We start from the raw sequence: 18,833 nt of genomic DNA on the forward strand, positions 1-18,833 counted from the left end.
CAAATAGAGGCCAATGTCCGAAAACAATGCTCTTAGTTAGTGGTAGTCTGCGGCTAGTCGCATCATTTCGATGTTCTTGTTGATCGATTGTTACGTATTCCGAAATTGTGTGTAGAATAGGAGCGCCAACTAAATGAATTTGGAATTTCCGCGACTGCAACGCCAAGCGCGAAAAGTTGAATGTAAATAAGTGAGACCAATTGAATTGGTATGAGCGTAACAATACGAGGTGAAAGTAAAATCAAGGGAAGGGAGGTTGGGGGAAGTTGTCGCAAGTTTAGTGCAGGTGTATCAAGTTTACGTTAAGGTTTGTCAGTTAGGTTAACTGCTAGTTACCTTAACAACTGCACAGTTAAAAGTTTGCCCATGAAGGTGCAGAATTAAAAAAGGTAAATTGAATGTTGCCCGATCTGCAAATCTTCTTATGACGAAATATAGATACAAGAAAGTTTGGGTAAGAGACTGAAGGTATCTAAAGTATCGAGATAGGCGCGAGAAAGATTGACTTGGTTGAATTCTCATACAAAAACAAGGTGTGGATGCAGGTGTGGATTCACATTCGTTGGAAGAGAGATGAGAGAAAGTGGATGAGGTGTTGAAATGGGGAAAGGTCAATGCGCCCAAATCAAGCCTGGAAAATCTTGAATGGCTGGCTCGTGCCTCTATTATGTAGATTCCTCTCTGGCTGTTCAGGTACAATTCAGGTACCTCTTAGATTTTTGGTGGCTAGGGTCAATGCACAGACCATATTTAGGGCTACAGGGTATCAATAACTCATTTAGCCAATCAGAGTTCTTCTCTTTTAGCGCGACAGTGACGCGCCTTCTGTAAAAACGCGATTTCGACCCCTCATAAGGGTACTTACCTGTATTTTGGGCACCCCTCTAAAAGACATGCGCAATGCGCCTAAATGATCACTAAAAGAGGATTCAAAATCCAGTAAAAACACCAGGGATAAAATATAGGTGCGTTTATTTTTCTTGTGATCCTTACTATGTGTCGTTCAATTTTGGTGTAATGTAATGCAAAATACTCAGCCATGTATAGGTCTCTGGGATGAGAGATAGTAGCGCGGCGCTAAGTGGAAATGTTTAACTAAATATGGCTAGCAGGTAGCCTCACATATAAATATATACGTAAGGTACAAAACTTTAATAAAAAGATCAACTTTTTATACTTAATTTTTTATCTAAACCCATATATTGATATTCAGGAGCAGCCTTTCAGTTCGAAAAAGTATTGATATTCAGTACTATTATATACAAATTTATACGTAAAGCTACCTGCTAGCCATATTAAGTTAAACACCTCCACTTAGCGCCGCGCTACTATCTCTCATCCCAGAGACCTGTACTGAGCACAAAGATACTAGGAGGTACCTACAAGTGTCTATTCTTCCCCACCCCCTCAGTGGCACCAATGTCAACTTTTGTACTTCGTACCCATGTAATACAATTTCATCACAGCTTCAAATGTCGTAGGCAGCCAGGCAACTGCCTAATCACTGGGCCACTTTAACTAATTCACTTACTCTTAAGCCACATATCAAACAAATTAAACGTTCTTTATAATTCACAAGGCAAGGTTTTCGTCTTCATAAGAACACCTGCTTTAAGAACCTATCATTTATGCTTGCCTTAATTGCATTATCTTTTCTTTACGGTACGTATATAGTGAGATGATAATATCTCTACCTCTGATTAATACGAACAAGGGATTTAGATATACCCATTTATACTACATTAGGGGTGCACCGGTGCTCTTTCATTAAACCCAGTCACAACAAAGACATCAGAAGCATTGTCAAAGGACCATTTGAATTATACGACTACATACCAATTGGCTTGACTCATCTCAAATCATTCAAAAATGGCAGAGCCCTCAATATTACGCTTTCCCATCTCGGGCAAAGAAAGTGACAGATACTTCCTCCTAGCAGTTTCCTCCAATGGATCACGGTTATTAGATCTCAAGTTGGTTGGGTCAGAAAGCACAGCTGTGTTCACAATGAAATGTGAGTTTTATTTACTTCAGCAGATCTATTCGCGAATTTCATACATCATCAAATCTCAAAAGGGTCGGAAGCTAAAATGTTTTCACAGTACGCCATAAAAGGGTCGGCGACTACAAAGCATCTAGTGGCCCTTGCTCCCACGAAGAGTGGGAAGAGATCCTAGTTTCAACATTGGTCAGCCAGCAGCCGGTACCCGACATCGAGATTAGAGCTGATGCTCATTCGGACGGCACCTCGGTATCTATCTTTTCGAAAGAATATCCAGGGTATTACAGTATGCGTACTCTAAGGACACTGCCTAGGATTTATCACTAATTCTAATTTACAGCAACGTCTTGGATCTATTAAGCTAGAAGAAGATGAGAAGACCGAAATTTCTCCTTTCGATTGGTGCATTTCAGCCCTTGGATCCCGAGAGAAAGTCGAAGAGGATCTGGCCGCCGCTAACCTCAAGATCCAGTCCCTCGAGGATTCCCTTGCCGAGCTCAAAGGTCAATTGGATGATCTTATCAAGGCAAAGGATGAGGATGAGACGCAGTTGCTTGAGAAGTTCCGAGACCTCATTAATGAGAAGAAAGTTAAGATCCGGCAACAACAGCGTCTACTAGCATCGGCGAGTATTGATCCCGAAAAACTCGCAAATGTCAATGGCTTCCAGACCACGCGGAAGCACGTACCTGAATCATCCCGTGCTTCCAAGCGCAAAGTGAAAGAAGAAGAAAGCAGTGATGACGGATTCGAGAAGATGGATGTCGAAGAGGGTGATAATGAGAATGCGCAGGCAGACGTCGAGGAGGATCATGGGGATACTACAGCAGGCGAGACGGCAAGTGAAGCAGACACAGACGATGAGCCAGTACCCCCACCGGCAAAATCTCAGAGGAATCGGACTACTGTCCCGACACGCAACACTCGTGCATCAACAGCAGTGGAAGAAAACTCTCAATCTGAGGCTTCACAGGAGGAGAGTAAGCCACTTCCGCCGCCGCGAAGTTTACCGTTTATGAAAAACAAGAAGCCTGTAGCTCCAGCACAGAAGCCAGTTGACGACGAAGAAACAGAATCCGATGATGAATTATGACCGCACGACGCTTAGGATAATGAGACTACGCATTCACGACCGATTTTAATAGTTATTTTAAATGTCTCTATTGTGTACATCTCGTTGCTTCTATGTCGCCCAGTGGTAGCACGAAATGGGTCAGAATAGTGTGTTTGCAGAATTGGATTTAGCATAGGTAACTACATCGATTTTGATGTAGGGGCGAGAGCGCCTATATTGCTAAGCTAGTGTTCCCGTCGAGATTTAACACGACGTTATTTGGTTATATCAAAACCCCCCATCCGAACCTCAAATTTACTAGACGCCTTAATGTTGTGCTACGGAGGCACATTTTTACTTATCGAAATCAAAAACCCTCTAACCAGATATGCCCCAAGACTTAACGCCTATCTTCGGGGGCAAAGATATCGTTGAAGAACCCTCGGAAGTGTTTCCTCTTTCCGAGTTCTGTGATCTCCGCGGTCTCGCTAGCCGTGAGCTTGAATGTGGGTAGCTTCCTTCTTAAGCTATACAGGCGCTCTTCGCTGCCGCTGGTCGTAACGACCGCAATGCCCTGGTCTATGGCCCACCGAAGTGCGATTTCCGCCTCTGAGACGCCGTACTTCCTGGCAAGCGAAGCGTAGATACCGTCAACGGGACCGGGGCGCGCCTTCGTAAGCGCTGTAAGCGGCGAGTACGCCGCAGTTGCGATGTTGTTCTGGCGTTGGAAGTCGATGAGGTTTCCGTGCTGTAGGTACGGGTGGTACTCAATCTGGTTGACGGCAGGCTTAACCTTAGCTGTCTTCAGGATCGTCTGCAAGTGGTCTTGCAGGAAGTTGGAGACGCCGATGGATCGTGCCTTGCCGCTCTCCCGGATGGCTTCTACCTCGGCCCAGATCTGCTGCAGACGATCGGGAGTATCGGCAATCTGCGGCCAACCCACCAGGTATAAGTCTACGTAATCGACACCGAGTCGTTCAAGCGAAGCCTCGAAAGCCGCTTTTACGGTCGTCGCTACTGTCCACACCTTGGTGGTAATGAAGAGTTGCGAGCGCGGTACTCCGGAATTCCTGATGGCTATGCCGAGTCCCTTCTCATTGCCGTATGCTACAAATTTTTGTTAGAAAATTGTTCCTAATAGGGGTAGTTCATGCTGCCTCACCTTCTGCGGCATCTAGATGGTGGAAACCGCTTCTGATTCCCCTGAGTGCGGAGTTCACAATGTTCTCCGTGTCGCCTTGGCTGAAGGCCATACCGAGGCCATATGCAACCTACATCCCCAAGTATGAGTCTAGGGGTATCTGAATTTGAAACTTACCATAGGCATCTCATTCCCATCATTCAATTTCAGGGTCGGGATAGCCGAATCAGAAGAGGGAGCTTGCTTCGATCCGACGCCAGAGGCATCGGATCGGAATCTTGCGTCGTTGGAATCGATTTGTGTATACATTGTGATCCTACAATACCAGATAAAGTGTAAAGTTGGAATGATCATTCGACATTTTGGCGGGCGGTCATGAAGCCATTTATAGAGAATGGATCTTCGTTAGCTACACCTACAGTGTTGATAAAATTGTTGATATTCGTATAATCAGTGAGTGGCTAAGTCAGATCGGCTGTTGTGTATGAACATAATGGGATGAGTCTCCATCACAGCGTCGTAATGAGTGGAGCAGACCCTGCAGCGGAATTAACAGTTGCATCCTATTTGAACGATGGTAGGGGCCAGACACGTAAGAACGAGGTTGAGTTCTGATTGTACCATTGTTGGATGTTGCCAGCGAATTGTATGCCCAAATGCCATTTATTGGGCATCTAAGGCTGTAGCTGATTCCACTCTGGGACGTCGTAAAAATAATAAGGCTAACACAACGTCTGCGTATAGAATCTACACCATCTATTGGCTAACCAATGTTAGCCTATCCCCTCAGAACCATGGAAAAGTCAACCGGAACTAAAGATTGAAACTCGCCAATGATGCACCTCAGCGCTGTTTAGTCTAGGGCTAGACTATTCAGTTCCCTCCAACAAGACTTGTTGTACACGCTACTGCAGGTTCTATTAGTTGCCAACAAAGCGCAGGAGCCCTAAAAAGAGACTCATTGGCAATTGAAATACATACGTGTATGCATTGCAAAACTTGGTAGCGCTTTATTTCTATGGAGATGACTTGAAAATTGCATCAACATATATTGATATGCAGTTTAGTATATTGTCTTGATACGCTATTAGATTTCATAAATTATCAGCACTAGTAAAAGACTGGAGGGTGCACAACCTACATAATCTACACAATAGATTGAGTTGATAAGTCTAAGCATTCGTTGACTTTTATCCCTTAGGTAATTTGCCACAGGATGGTCAGTTGCCTCCATGCGAGCCTTCTTGTTATTACTTGAATAAGAATCACAGTAGGGGTATCGATAGAAAGTACCCGGAAGAAGCATAGTAGGAGGTCCAGATTAGCCGCTTCAACAGGCGTAGAAATATTCCCAGTAAATGAAACTTACCTACATTTTAGCAGAGTGATCTTATCCCAAAAACAAGAGTTGTGCTCTCACCTCTTGCTCGCATCTCTACAACTAGTCTCTAGGAAGTCTCTAGACAGTGACTTTACTTATTGAATGTAGAAAATGAACCCCTTAAATACTACCACTAAATATTGCAAATCTATATTGAATATAGATAATAGGCAGTACTTACTCGCAAATATACAACCTACAGCACATGTGCGTGATTAGGTTACTAACAGGATTCTAGCTGAGACATTTACAACAAAGTACACTTTCAGTATCAATAGTTATACGCTCCCGTAGCTAGCTGAGTCCCTCACGGAACAATAAAGTCGTTTCCTTGCTTCTTGCTCCACCTTATGACACTACTTACATTAGGTACTTGGTTTGACAGTACAGGTGTATTATATCAATGATACAAAAAAGAATACATTATTTGACCTTCCATATCTTCGTATCATCCTCATTGGGTGCTATGCAAGATACTCACTCCAAATTCTGCTGTCATGCCAGTCTTAGTCTTTAACGTTAATTTTGCATTCGAAGAGACAACAATATTGCCTCCATATGTTAAAATATAGTATATTTTGAGAGAAACTCACTTAGATTATAGACAATTTCCATAATATAAAAAAATCTTAACAATACTTTTGAGGTTACTTATAGACTGTTGCCAAAGCTCTCGCGCAATGTAAAGGATAATTTTAAGGATACGTGACAGTATGGTCTTTAGATTAGTGTCGTCGATTATCTCTTCTTTAACATATTGATTAGGAACATATTCTGTCGATGTCTCGCTCGACCATATCTCCCAGTATATGCCAGCGGCAACATAAATAAGTGCTACCGTGCGCGCCAAGGGTTAGCCAGTAAATCTCATTAGTCAAGGGAGATTCGAACCAAAGAAATCAATAGAGAATTCGAGAGAAGGGGAAACTAGCCTCGAATTTCCATGAAAGGATCCTAATCTGCGTACAATTAGTTAGATTAAACTAGTTCATAGTTAATAGTTTCGTGCTCCTTAACTACGCGTATAAACAAGTAGATTAAAGTGATATAATCTCGATATATGTCAGGGGGTTTATACCCAGGTGATTGATGTCATACACAGAGTGAATATCTAGGATAGGTAGACCAAAAGGATGATATATTGAACTAGTAACGCCTGGCTTATACTCTCTTTCGAGGGCGCTACGCGCCCTTATATAGTAGATAGACTCCTGTAGGCCTCCTTACCCACTTATACCCTGACAATATACCAAGTAGCGTGTAGAGCACGAGATAAGGGAATCGACGCCTTCTTTGGCTTCAAGCCCCAAGATTCTCGTGATTGCGTAATGTTCTAACCCTTTGAGTAAGGGGCATGAAGGAGGCGCGGAAGGCGTAAACCACGCGTACTGGATTCAGGATTGAAATATCCATATCCTTCCTTTGCCTTTGCCTTTGCCTTTGCTTGTTAAAAAAAACCTCTAGTATTGCTTTTAGGTTTCCCCTAAACCATCTCGTCTAAACTCCCAACTACCTCGCCATGGCCGACAGTTACGCAGAAAACATGAGTCGCCATGAAAGCGAGACGCAGAGGCATGTAGTAGGATCTAGAAAAATTGCCGCATACTCGTTCTAATATTTTAGTATGGTAGACTTAATGACCAGTTTGACATAGTGACTGAGAATATTGGCTATCTTCTTCACCCCTCTGTTGTCACTACTCTCCCAGCAAACCCGTGTATTGCAGATATAGCGACAGGAACGGGTAGATTCCTATTTCGCGCACGGGAACTATACCCTAACGCCACACTCGAAGGCTTCGATATATCCCCGGCCCTCTTTCCCCTAAAGAATGAACTACCGCCAAATCTAGCGTTAGCTGTGTTAAACATCAAGCAACCAGCCCCAGAGGAGTTACATGGAAAGTTTGACGTAGTTCATGTGCGCATGCTTGTAGCGGGCATGTCACAGAACGACTGGGCTCCTGCAGTCGAAAACATTACACGGATGCTGAAGCCGGGAGGGTTCTTGCAATGGGAGGAATGTGATTTTATAGGACTCAAGCACCTACGCGGAGGTGTTGATTCGCAAGTTGAAACTCTTCGTTTTATGGGACGGGCATTTGTCAATGCACTTCGGCACAGTTTCTCGTACGGGTGGAATACACTCCCTGGACACATGCAAGCAGCGGGTTTGAGTCCAGTTATAAAAGACATTATTAGCTCAGACAGGGTGTCTGAGACAAGGACGAAATCTACTATAAATGGAATGCAGGCCCCGTTCAAATGGGCACGTCTGATGACCAAGCGAGGAGCTCCAAGTGCAATGACGTTCCAGGAGATTGATCTCTTGGAGAAGAAAGCATTGGATGAGGTCATGTCAGGAAGCTATATTAGATATGATATTTACGTGATATGTGGTCGAAAGCCACTATAGTAAGATGGTATCAGATCGCAGCGACATGGTCACGAATGGATAGTTACCTAGGTAAATAAGTCAGTCATATTTTAGATAGTCCGAAGAGAGCTACATGAGATTTCAATGTGCCTTAATAACTAGCTTGAGTGAAAACTATAACTTGTGTATTATTTCGTAAAAGAACAGAGTTGATTAACTGTAACCTAGTGAGTTCCGAATTACGTATCGTGTGATGATGAAAGGAATAAGGAGGTTTATGTATATAAATTTTTTGATATAGTGGGGAAAGTAATAAGGTAGCTGCATATGCCGTTTATAACGAGGCTCTTCGATGTAACGGTGCTTAATTCGGCTACAGGAATTGACGTAATGCCTCAGATCGCCACATTATTCGTTCATCAATATACTAAGTTAAATGTACTAAGTTACAGCATTTCTGCTTCATTAACCTTTTACCCTTCTACACGGGTTTAAATGGCATTTTCGTTTCTCCTCGAATCCTTAATCGCCACTTTTTCTCTCTATATACCTCCTAAATCATAATTCCTTTTGGCCTGGAGAAGCCGTTCATATGCTTTTCCATCGCATTATTCATCGAAGTCTACCACACTTACGATTGGCGCAGATGGCGTCCCAATTCTCAACCAATGGCGCTACAACTCACACGGTAAATTCCACGGCGTCGTCTATAAACGAGATACCAAAGTCGTGGACCTTCACATCTAAGCTTCCTCCTGACTCCCTGTTCCCGACACCGGCCGATTCGCACAAGACACCCCGCGATCAGATCGTTCCCCGGCAGGTCCGCGACGCTCTGTTTACATGGGTACGCCCCCAGACTGTCGAGCGACCTGAGCTTCTAGCAGTTAGTCCAGCGGCCATGCGCGATCTTGGTATCAAAGAAGGCGATGAGAAGACCGAGGATTTCGTGCAAACGGTTGCGGGTAACAAACTGCAGGGATGGGATGAGGAAAAGCTTGAGGAAGGTTACCCTTGGGCGCAATGTTACGGTGGCTTTCAATTTGGTCAGTGGGCTAGCCAGCTCGGTGACGGGCGTGCTATATCGCTATTCGAGACGACAAATCCGAATACGGGTGTACGTTACGAATTACAATTGAAAGGCGCAGGGATGACGCCGTATAGCCGCTTTGCAGACGGGAAAGCTGTTCTCCGGAGTAGCATTCGCGAGTTTGTTGTTAGCGAGGCGCTGAATGCGCTTGGTATCCCGACCACGAGGGCTCTCAGTTTAACGCTGCTTCCGGAGGTTAAGGTACGGCGGGAAACGACTGAACCCGGCGCCATCGTAGCACGGTTTGCGCAGTCCTGGCTGCGAATCGGTAACTTCGATATCTTGAGGGCACGGGGTGACAGAGATCTCATTCGTAAGCTTGCTACATATGTCGCTGAGGATGTATTCGGTGGCTGGGAGACATTACCCGGCCGCCTTGAAGACCCTGATAAGCCAAAGGAGTCGGCCGCTCCTAAGCGCAACATTTCAGCGGATACGATCGAGGGGCCACCTGAATCTGCAGAGAACCGGTTCACGCGTTTGTACCGAGAAATTGTGCGACGCAATGCACTTACCGTTGCTAAGTGGCAAGCTTATGGGTTTATGAATGGCGTACTGAATACGGACAATACTTCCCTTTTTGGGTTGAGTATTGACTTTGGCCCTTTTGCATTTATGGATAATTTCGATCCCAATTACACTCCTAATCACGATGACTATATGCTGCGGTATAGCTACCGCAATCAGCCAAGCATCATATGGTGGAACCTGGTACGCCTAGGGGAAGCGCTAGGCGAGTCGATTGGTGCTGGATCACAAGTAGACGACCCAAAGTTCGTCGAAGACGGTGTGAAAGAAGAGGAGGCGAGTGGTATTATTGAGAGAGCTGAAAAAATCATAATGCAAATCGGCGAGGAGTACAAAGCTGTGTTCCTCGACGAGTACAAGAGGCTCATGACAGCCCGATTTGGATTGAAGACCTACAAGGATAGTGACTTTGATGACCTATTCAGTAGCATCTTGGATTCTATGGAATCATTAGAGCTAGACTTTAACCTTTTCTTCCGTCGTTTGAGTCTAGTCAAAGTTGACGAGCTCGAAACGGAGGAAGCTCGGCAGAATAGAGCAAGCGTTTTCTTTTACAGCGACGGTGTCACAGGCGCTGGTGGAGAAGCCGAGGGCCGTAAACAAGTTGGCGAGTGGCTGAATAAGTGGCGGCAACGTATTCTTGAAGATTGGGGAGATGGTCAAACCGTCCCCGACGAGCAGGATAAGGAGCGAATGCGAGCCATGAAGAAAGTCAACCCAAATTTCATTCCGCGAGGCTGGATCCTTGATGAAGTTATTAAGCGAGTAGAGAAGAATAACGAAAGAGAGGTTCTAGATAGAATCATGCATATGGCTTTACACCCGTTTGAGGAGAGCTGGGCCGGTCGCACAATCGACGGCAAAGAATATAAGGGTGATATAGATGAAGAGACGCGATGGACAAGCGATGTCCCAAGACTAGGTCGGGCAATGCAGTGTAGCTGCAGCTCATAGTTTTGATACAGCGGATATTAAGTCAAAACCTACGCCCTACGAGGTCCTCTCAGAAATAGTGAATCCTTTTGCTCGCTCGGGCTTATTTATCTTGGCTTTAAATGCAGCCATTGTTACTGATATCGTATTGATGAAACAAAACCTCATCACACCAATCACATGAATTATAATATCATTGAGCTGAGAGGCTTTTGCGGTCTAACATCTCCGATCGGACCACTGGCATGACACATCTCGCGCGCTTACTTTTTCATGTCGGACAAGATCTATTTACGGTACAGTCTTAGACCAGGCATCAGCTTTCAATTCTCTCTTTCACCCAATGACGAAAACAATAAAAGGTAGCAACCCCGCCTTATAGCTTCTACGATCGACCATCCTGATCTAACGTCCATTCATTAGTTCATTTCCCTCGAGATTGCTTATTCAAACGACCAACATCATGAATACTATTCACGGCTTATGGCCTATTATGGCTCGGCGCATTGTTCAGGGAGATTTTCTTGACATATCCCTCTCTAAACGGTCATTCGAGATCTTAGTGTCTCGTGCCGAGAAGCCTGCCGAAGGAATGTTCGGTGCATTGAGCGTTGTTGAAGGTATTCAGGTCGCCATAGCCGCTATACTCTTCTATGCAGTACGTAACTCCGATGATATTGTATGTAAATATTCTCTTACTAATTGCCGCAGTTTTCGTATATCCTGGGAAATGTCTTCCTAATATTGGCTTCCGTCGAAACTGATGCTCCTGCATCTTATACTCAAGTACCCGGGGAAATAACAGATGAAGAAGCTGGGGCCCCCAAATACCCTGGCATGTCAGCGCGACCAGTCACTTCTAGTCTTCGTTCTACCTGTCGCCATCTACTCTCTATTGGTGGCAAGAAGTCCCTTTTTCGAGGGTTTGCCTGCTTCGTAGCTTACCAGCTTGCTACCTATCCGATTACATTTCTTCTCGGTCTGATCCCATCCATGCCTAGGATAGCTTCTGTAGGCATCGCTTCACTACTCACTATGCAGCTCCACACGACATGGACGCATATTGTTATTTCGGAGCCCAGCGCGAAGCCATTCTGGCGTCGTCTACCGCGATTCGATCTTGTGCTTCGCGCTACTGCTGCCCTACTATTATTCTTGGTAGCATTACAGGATTCGAGCAGGTGGTAATTGGATCGATAGGAACTAGCATGCTTGTCTTTACACCGCCCGGTCTCTTGTTGCTCCTGATTTTCCACTCGGTATATTCATTCATCGCTATTATCCCGGCCGAGGCCGTCCTAGCTCGCGTACAAGCTTCCCTCCTCCCCGAGGAAGATCGACCGATTATCTTGCTAGACACGGTGTTCGATCAACAGAAAGCCGAGGGCAAGCAGTATATCTCTACGCGTGAGGCCTTACAATCCGTGTCACGCGCTACTTTTAATAGACTGTATATGTTACATGTCAAGTACTACGGGCTTTCGTTTCTAGTGTTTAATATTGTAGGGGCTATCGGGTATATGGAAACGGTCATCGCCCGTAAATTTAAAGCAGCTTAGAGGCGGAGAGTTGTGACGAGTCACAATCCTATGGCTTGTGTAACTTGGGTAGAGGCTTGGCTTGGATATTTACGGGCTCTAGGAACAGGACTATATATTGCTTGTTTGAGGTATTGGAATTCGGGTTAAAAGGTTAGCACGCAGTTCAAGTAGGTAGGAATTCGGGGTATATCTGGAGATATATATGTAGTTATTCTTTTAATCTATCGTGTTTGATACACTCACGGCTTTCACCAACCCACCATCCGGTTCTAAGACCAATGTTTTCCAACTAACCAAGTGTGATTTTCTCGGCCTTTTTTTTTCTTCATAAAGTATTTTCTACTTTGTTATGACACACGCTTATTATCATGGGGACTTCAGACCCCACGAGCTAAGACAAGCCACGCATGTAATACGAGAATCTTGTAATTACAATTCCCTCGTCCTGGATTTTACTGGAGTAGGATTTGCGCCCTCCCAATCTGCTAGATTCAAAACCTGCACTCCCCAACCCTCAAGCTCCTTAATGGCCGCAGCCTTGTCCTCATCACTAATTGATTCAGTGGCATCCTCTATGAGCACGACTTCGTATCCCAGCTTGATTCCATCGATACTTGTACCGCGGACGCATGCACTCGTTAAGAGTCCCGTCACGATTATAGTCTCAATGCTATGCAAGGTTAACTCGGAGTGTAGTGTGGTGAAGCGGTGGTACTGATTATCAGCGAAAGCCGAGTATGAGTCGACTGAGTGATCTTGCGCCTTTTTAATGTAATTGACGGGGGCGCGGTAGCCTTCGAGCAAATGCAGCCGCGTCTGAACGCCACGCTCTATCTCAGCGCCCCACGTCTCCGGGACACAGTGGTCCGCGTATAGCATCTGTGTTTCGGTCTTCGTAGGGGTATCCACGAAGCTATCGTTCACAGTGTCTCCGGAGACTTTCCCAGGATGGCTTGAAAAGAACGAGACATGCCCTTTAGGATGCCAGTCTATACAATTGTTAGACTAGATGCAGCTATCGGGTTAAAAATGAATATTACCCTGAGAAGCGACAACGAAGGGCCACTCATGATTATCCAGGAGTTGATAGATTTTAGGTAAAATAGCAGGAGCTCGTGGATTGGCTAAAGAGCCGTTGATGAAATCGTTTTGTACATCAATGATGACGAGTGCCGTATTCTTATGCAGCTTGTTGGAATACTATACGTTGCGGTCTGAGCAAACACGGACGGTCCCGTAATTAAAATCATAAAACTCACTGGAACTGCATACCCTAAGCTGCTGAGAGCAAGTATACAAGATATGCTATAACTCCACATTTCTACAATTTGACAATAATAATTCGACAGAGATACAAGATTACTCCTTTTCACAAATATGTTCAAGTCCTTGGATATCGGTTAAGAATCAAACCTCAATTAAAGATATGAGAATCGATTAATATTGTTTACTTATCGGTTTGAATAGAAGTGGCTGGGATCGAACTATGTAATCTGGCGGCGGATCGTTACCCCGTACGGTGGACTATTAGTCCAACTGTGCCAAAATTAAGAAAATGGGTGGGAGCTGTCCAAAAAGGGTAATTTAGTAAGCAACACTAGGTGCACAGTATCCTGAAATACCTGAAATATAAGATTTTTATATTATTATTATATAATACGATATATATTCAAATAACTTTACGAATATATCATTTCATGATTTATAATTGGTACCATTTTGTAGCCCTAATCAATGCGAAAATAATAATTCAAGTTGCATGTTTATAAGATACGTATTGGATAGTTGGCTTATTGTTGAAATACCTATCTGCGGCCTTTTCAAGATGTTAGTCTTGAAAGGTATCACGTGTTATCCTCTCGACACAACACCTACTTGATATTGATATAATATTCTAGATTAAAGACATATAAAGATGCAATTTGGATCATTATTTTCGCATTAATTAAAGCTATAAAATGATTCCATTATAATTTTTAAAATAGGATATTCGCGAAGTTATTATAGTGTATAAGTTGTATCCTGTATATTTATATATTTAAGGTTAAAGTAAAGGTTGAATCTTATTGGTTATTATTTCTAGTTCGTGGGGAAAGGGAAAGTAGCCTGCAATGTATTGAATAATGCTTATATTTTTTAATATCTTTACGAATTCAACGTCGAGTTATATAAGACCTGGGTTGAAATTTTTGTCTTTTTTTAATAAAAATACCAATACCAATTTCAAGTAATTCAAACGTATATTAGTAAAGTTATCCCCATATAAAAGGTATGTATTACCTTATAAATTGTGTATATAGCAGAAATAGCCGAGCTTATACTGTACTCCTAATGTTACTATTACCTTATTAGATATAGTGCGACTGATTTTCTTGATTTTGGCACAGTTGGACTAATAGTCCACCGTACCCCGTCACAATCAAATACCCTGGAAAGCGAGTTGCTAAGATAAGAGCTGAATAATGCTATGCTCTTTGAAGATTACGATACCATGGTTATGCGCGGGTCCAGATACGATCTGCAGTTCAGCTTGTTCGGCTTTGATAAGAGTGTCATTCGAATGAGGATATAGCGCGGATTGAATGTGTATAAATCGATACGATCCACTCATTTAAGAAACACAGGTTTAGTTACTCAGTTCGCCACAACTGTATTTAGAATGAAGGGAGACACAAAACTCTGAAGATATGAGCAACGAAAAATGGAAATATATGATAAATTCTAGTAGTGTTCTTATGTAAACTCGTCTCTGATATAAGATAAACACTGTTTCTTATGACATTGAAGATAAAGCTAATCAATATGTAATTAGACAGGAGGCAATATGCATTAAAGAGAGCTTATCGGGATAAAATCATAAGATGAATAGGGGGGAACTTAACTTTCTACAAGGACATAGGCCAAGCAGCCCTTCACTAAGGAAGCTATATATTGCTCAAATTTTCCTCTTATAGAAAGAGTAATGGCGTTGGTTATTGCAAGAAGAATGACTTCGGTCAGTCGCGATGCCAATTTATCGATATCAGCTTCGCAAAGCTACTCCACTAGGCCCTGTATTCATTCTTGAGGATTCAGCTACTCATTTGAAACAATTGAAAAAATGTCTTATCCAACTCAGCCCTCCAAATTAGTCCTTCAGTAAGCTATTAGCTTTCGCTACTCAACCTATGGCTAGGCCTCCTTTCGATGGATCCATACGTGGGAGGCAGAAGAGTGTCTCGCAATCGTCCCGCTCGGAACTCAAGAAGAACAAGGAAACCCAATAGATGGTGGTATTTGCCACCTGAACCGTACTCCATTGAGAAGCGGCCTTCGTTTGGCTTGTGGTTGAGGGTTACTTGGCCCGACATTGTAACCATGCTTCTTCTTGGCGTGGTAGCCTTTGGCGTAAGTGTAACAAGCCCCCTGGTGTATCAAGTATAACGCTCCAACATCATGTAGGTATCTGCTCTTCACCCTGCTGGAGTGCGAACTTTCCCCTTAACGGTCATCGATGCACGTACCGGCGAAGACACCGGCGAGGTCGTTTACCCCGAATTCGCGTATCCATATCGCACTCAGTTTGTTTCCTCTTGGGTAGATACGGTTCTCGTAACTGTGATTCCTCTCTTCACCTTCTTGTTTTTCAAATTCGAATCAAGAGCTTTTGGGATCTCAATAATTCTATTATCGGCTGCATATATGCGCTCGAGACATCAACTGCATTCCAAGTCATGATCAAGTGGCTTATCGGCGGTCTAAGACCAAACTTTTATGACGTCTGTCAGCCCGATCCCAGTCTCGCTGGCGACCCAAGTGTTGATGTGACGGGCTTAAATGCTGTTGGCTATAGAAAATACATGTATACCTCGGAAATTTGTACAAGTGGCCAGGGCCGGCCTCTTTGGAACGCAATGCAAAGCTTCCCAAGCGGCCATTCAACGACCTCCTGCGCAGCAGCCGTTTACATTTTCCTATACCTCAATGCGAAGCTCAAGGTCTTTGCAAACTACCATCCCTCCATGTGGAAGCTTGTCCTAGTCTACTGTCCGATCCTGGGAGCCGCCCTCATTTGCGGGTCCTTGACAGTTGACGGCTCTCATAACTGGTATGATATTCTCGCAGGCGCCATTATAGGCACCATCTTAGCGGTCTCATCATATCGTACGGTATATGTAAGCGTCTGGGATTGGCGCTTCAATCACATCCCTCTGAATCGAGGGGCTGCGTTCATACCTTTGACGGATGGTTGGGAAAGCTCAGACCTAGTTTTCACGAATAGGGCTGGTTGGAGAAAGGGGTACTCGAATGGTGAGAAAGAGACACTACCAGGCCCCGTCACGAGAAGTGGAGTTATGGGCAGCCATTCTAGCGTACACTTCGAGGTGCTTCCTGATGGTACGGCAAGCCAACCTGCTAGAGAACCTCAAGACGCTCCCCGCCTCTCTAGAGATAGAGATCGTGGTGCCGATATGGTATAGTGTCAAGACTAAGATGACGAGATATGAGGAGGCTAGGGACTAATAACTATTGGAGTAGCATCAGATTAGTATCGTATTACATACAATTTATTCTTCATAAACTGTCATGTAACCACGAAGCAATGGTAATAAGCAAACGTTATTACTATTGCTTTAGAACTTACGCCGCCATCAAGTGCTAAATAAGCGAACCATCTATGCCTACTCTGAGCTTCGGCCCAGGCAGATTTTAGACGTTTTAGTTTATGGATTCTTGGTAAAGATACTTGATTATAATTTAGTTTGATTGTCTAAGCCAATATTCTGACAGTTCGCCATACATGGATTGAGGGTAAGGGGGGTTCTTTGACTTTATTTGAGTTAGGACTTAGCAATACAGCTGTTACAAATTTCCTCGAAACACTATAACCCTCGTGTATAATATTGTAAGTCTCTGAAACTATTACGTTTCAATGTTTTTCTATATGTATCTATACAGAACTGTATACTTTTACGACTCTCATTTAAACCTCATTGGAAGTCGATTGAAGTTATACGTATAATGTACTTATCGGGTACCCTTTAAGCCTTATTCTGTATAGTAGTATACACTCCTTATGAGAATGTAAAGAATTATCCATAAATTGGACTAGGCGGGTTACTAAATATCTTGCACGTCACGCCATAATTGACCTAATTTGTACTGTTCCTGCCGAAGACTATACATTTAATCGTAAGACGCTGTGGGAAGATACGACGCTTAAATGCATATATAAGATTTCTACTAACTAGTTAGAAGTGGGATATTAGAATCTTCCCAATACAACATCACATTATCCTATCATTCCACAACGCCTACCATTTCGCCCTGAATGAAGCCAGATATTTACCTCTATAAACAAACCATATACTAATCTTGTTAGTTGCCCCATAAATTTATTTTAGCGAATAGGACGAATTGAACTACATGGGCCAAGTTTGTTGCTATGACCAACAAAGAAGCTTCAACTCTGAGAATGGACGTTCGTGCGGGAGGTTTCTTGTTGAGTTTTCATGCCTAGCAATCTAGTTTCCCTAATGACCGTGTTGCTATGCGTTGGGGCAAATCTTGTCTTCTTATGAAAACTATTTAAACGGGAGAATGCCCACCTGGATCATCGATTAAAACGTTAGGCATACATAATTTTTACTAGGTGTTCTCGGGAACAATATACTAAGAGTACCAACATCTAATTATCGATATGGCGCCTACTATCGACATCATCCGCCATGCGCAGGCATCTCATAATATCCACGGCGGCCACATCAGGGACGCGATACTGACTGATGACGGCGTTGTGGAATGCCATCTTTTAAGAGAGACGTTTCCGTTTGGATCCAAGGTTACCAATATCGTGTCGTCTCCCTTACGACGTGCCATCGATACCGCAATCCTTGGGGTTCTTCCACTTGTAGATAACCACATCAAGGTCAAACTACTCCCCGATCTACAGGAGATTAGTCCCGCACCAAGCAGCACGGGAATCCCGAAGAGCGTGCTCTCTTCCCAATACAGTGGTGTTCATAACCTGGACATGGATGACCTTGACGAGTATTGGTATCGTAAGGGCTTTAATACCCCTTACGCGCCAGTGGTGGACAGAGTCGAGGCACGGGCGCGATCCGCACGGCAATACCTACGGATGCTGGCGAGAACGGCCATCGAGGCCGGGAAAGACGATGCGCACATAGTGGTCGTGACGCACGGGGAGTTCGCGCATTGGCTCACGGGCGATTTCCGGGGCGTGAGCGAAACCCGTAATTCGGGTTGGCGTAATACAGAGTGCCGGTCGTATCAGATCAGGGACATCTTTGGGTCTGGTCACTCCGACCCGGAACTGGTTGAGACAGGGGAGAGCATCGAAAGGAGGAACGGGCCCCTTTTCTACTTCGTGATGAATGCTTTCACTATTTTCAGCCCCAGGAACATTGCCACCAGGCGGGTGATTGACTACGGCGAGATATTTCGAGCTCAAGAACGACTGTCGCTTCATCAGGCTAATGAAGAACCTGAACAATTAGACGACGAGCCCGACATATCCGATGATGGATGGATTGATATGGACGAGTCGAACTGAACATCACGTCTTAGTCTGTCAATAGCGAGGCTCCCATCATGTATTTCTATAGCCGGCGCAAAGGCGTAATGGAGGGAGAGAGGGTATTTGTCTGTTTTTAAGGGGCCTATCAATGTTAATATTTTCCTCCTCATGCGATAAGAAATAATTTATGATGTGCTTTCCCTTGAGGAACGTACATACCTACCTTAGGTACCTAACCCAATGTACCGATGCATAGGCCACTTGCGT

The 18,833-nt window shown here is 44.0% G+C and overlaps 6 protein-coding genes across 6 annotated transcripts; 4 read left to right on the forward strand and 2 right to left on the reverse strand.

Moving 5' to 3' along the window:
• Positions 1-1,869: 1,869 nt before the first annotated feature.
• GL218_00693 (uncharacterized protein) lies at positions 1,870-3,095 on the forward strand (the record flags this gene model as incomplete). The annotated part of the gene is made up of 3 exons (XM_033577126.1): positions 1,870-2,014; positions 2,103-2,251; positions 2,343-3,095. 3 exons carry the CDS (start codon positions 1,870-1,872, stop codon positions 3,093-3,095), a joined length of 1,047 nt encoding a protein of 348 aa, XP_033442127.1.
• Positions 3,096-3,456: 361 nt separating this feature from the next.
• Positions 3,457-4,506, reverse strand: GL218_00694 (NADPH-dependent conjugated polyketone reductase C1; the record flags this gene model as incomplete). Its single annotated transcript, XM_033577127.1, has 3 exons — positions 3,457-4,163; positions 4,219-4,327; positions 4,375-4,506. 3 exons carry the CDS (start codon positions 4,504-4,506, stop codon positions 3,457-3,459), a joined length of 948 nt encoding a protein of 315 aa, XP_033442130.1.
• Positions 4,507-7,097: 2,591 nt separating this feature from the next.
• Positions 7,098-7,993, forward strand: GL218_00695 (methyltransferase; the record flags this gene model as incomplete). Its single annotated transcript, XM_033577128.1, has 2 exons — positions 7,098-7,157; positions 7,202-7,993. 2 exons carry the CDS (start codon positions 7,098-7,100, stop codon positions 7,991-7,993), a joined length of 852 nt encoding a protein of 283 aa, XP_033442129.1.
• Positions 7,994-8,600: 607 nt separating this feature from the next.
• On the forward strand, positions 8,601-10,526 carry GL218_00696 (UPF0061 protein C20G4.05c; the record flags this gene model as incomplete). Its single annotated transcript, XM_033577129.1, has 1 exon — positions 8,601-10,526. One exon carries the CDS (start codon positions 8,601-8,603, stop codon positions 10,524-10,526), a length of 1,926 nt encoding a protein of 641 aa, XP_033442132.1.
• Positions 10,527-12,475: 1,949 nt separating this feature from the next.
• GL218_00697 (Pyrazinamidase/nicotinamidase) lies at positions 12,476-13,365 on the reverse strand (the record flags this gene model as incomplete). The annotated part of the gene is made up of 3 exons (XM_033577130.1): positions 12,476-13,035; positions 13,087-13,246; positions 13,306-13,365. 3 exons carry the CDS (start codon positions 13,363-13,365, stop codon positions 12,476-12,478), a joined length of 780 nt encoding a protein of 259 aa, XP_033442131.1.
• A 4,361-nt stretch (positions 13,366-17,726) lies between these two features.
• Positions 17,727-18,602, forward strand: GL218_00698 (putative phosphoglycerate mutase family protein; the record flags this gene model as incomplete). Its single annotated transcript, XM_033577131.1, has 1 exon — positions 17,727-18,602. The coding sequence occupies one exon, from the start codon at positions 17,727-17,729 to the stop codon at positions 18,600-18,602; it is 876 nt and encodes a 291-aa protein (XP_033442124.1).
• Positions 18,603-18,833: the final 231 nt, after the last annotated feature.

The sequence above is a fragment of the Daldinia childiae genome (genome assembly GCF_008694065.1).
Source record: "Daldinia childiae strain JS-1345 chromosome Unknown Scaffold1, whole genome shotgun sequence".
Lineage (NCBI taxonomy): Eukaryota > Fungi > Ascomycota > Sordariomycetes > Xylariales > Hypoxylaceae > Daldinia > Daldinia childiae.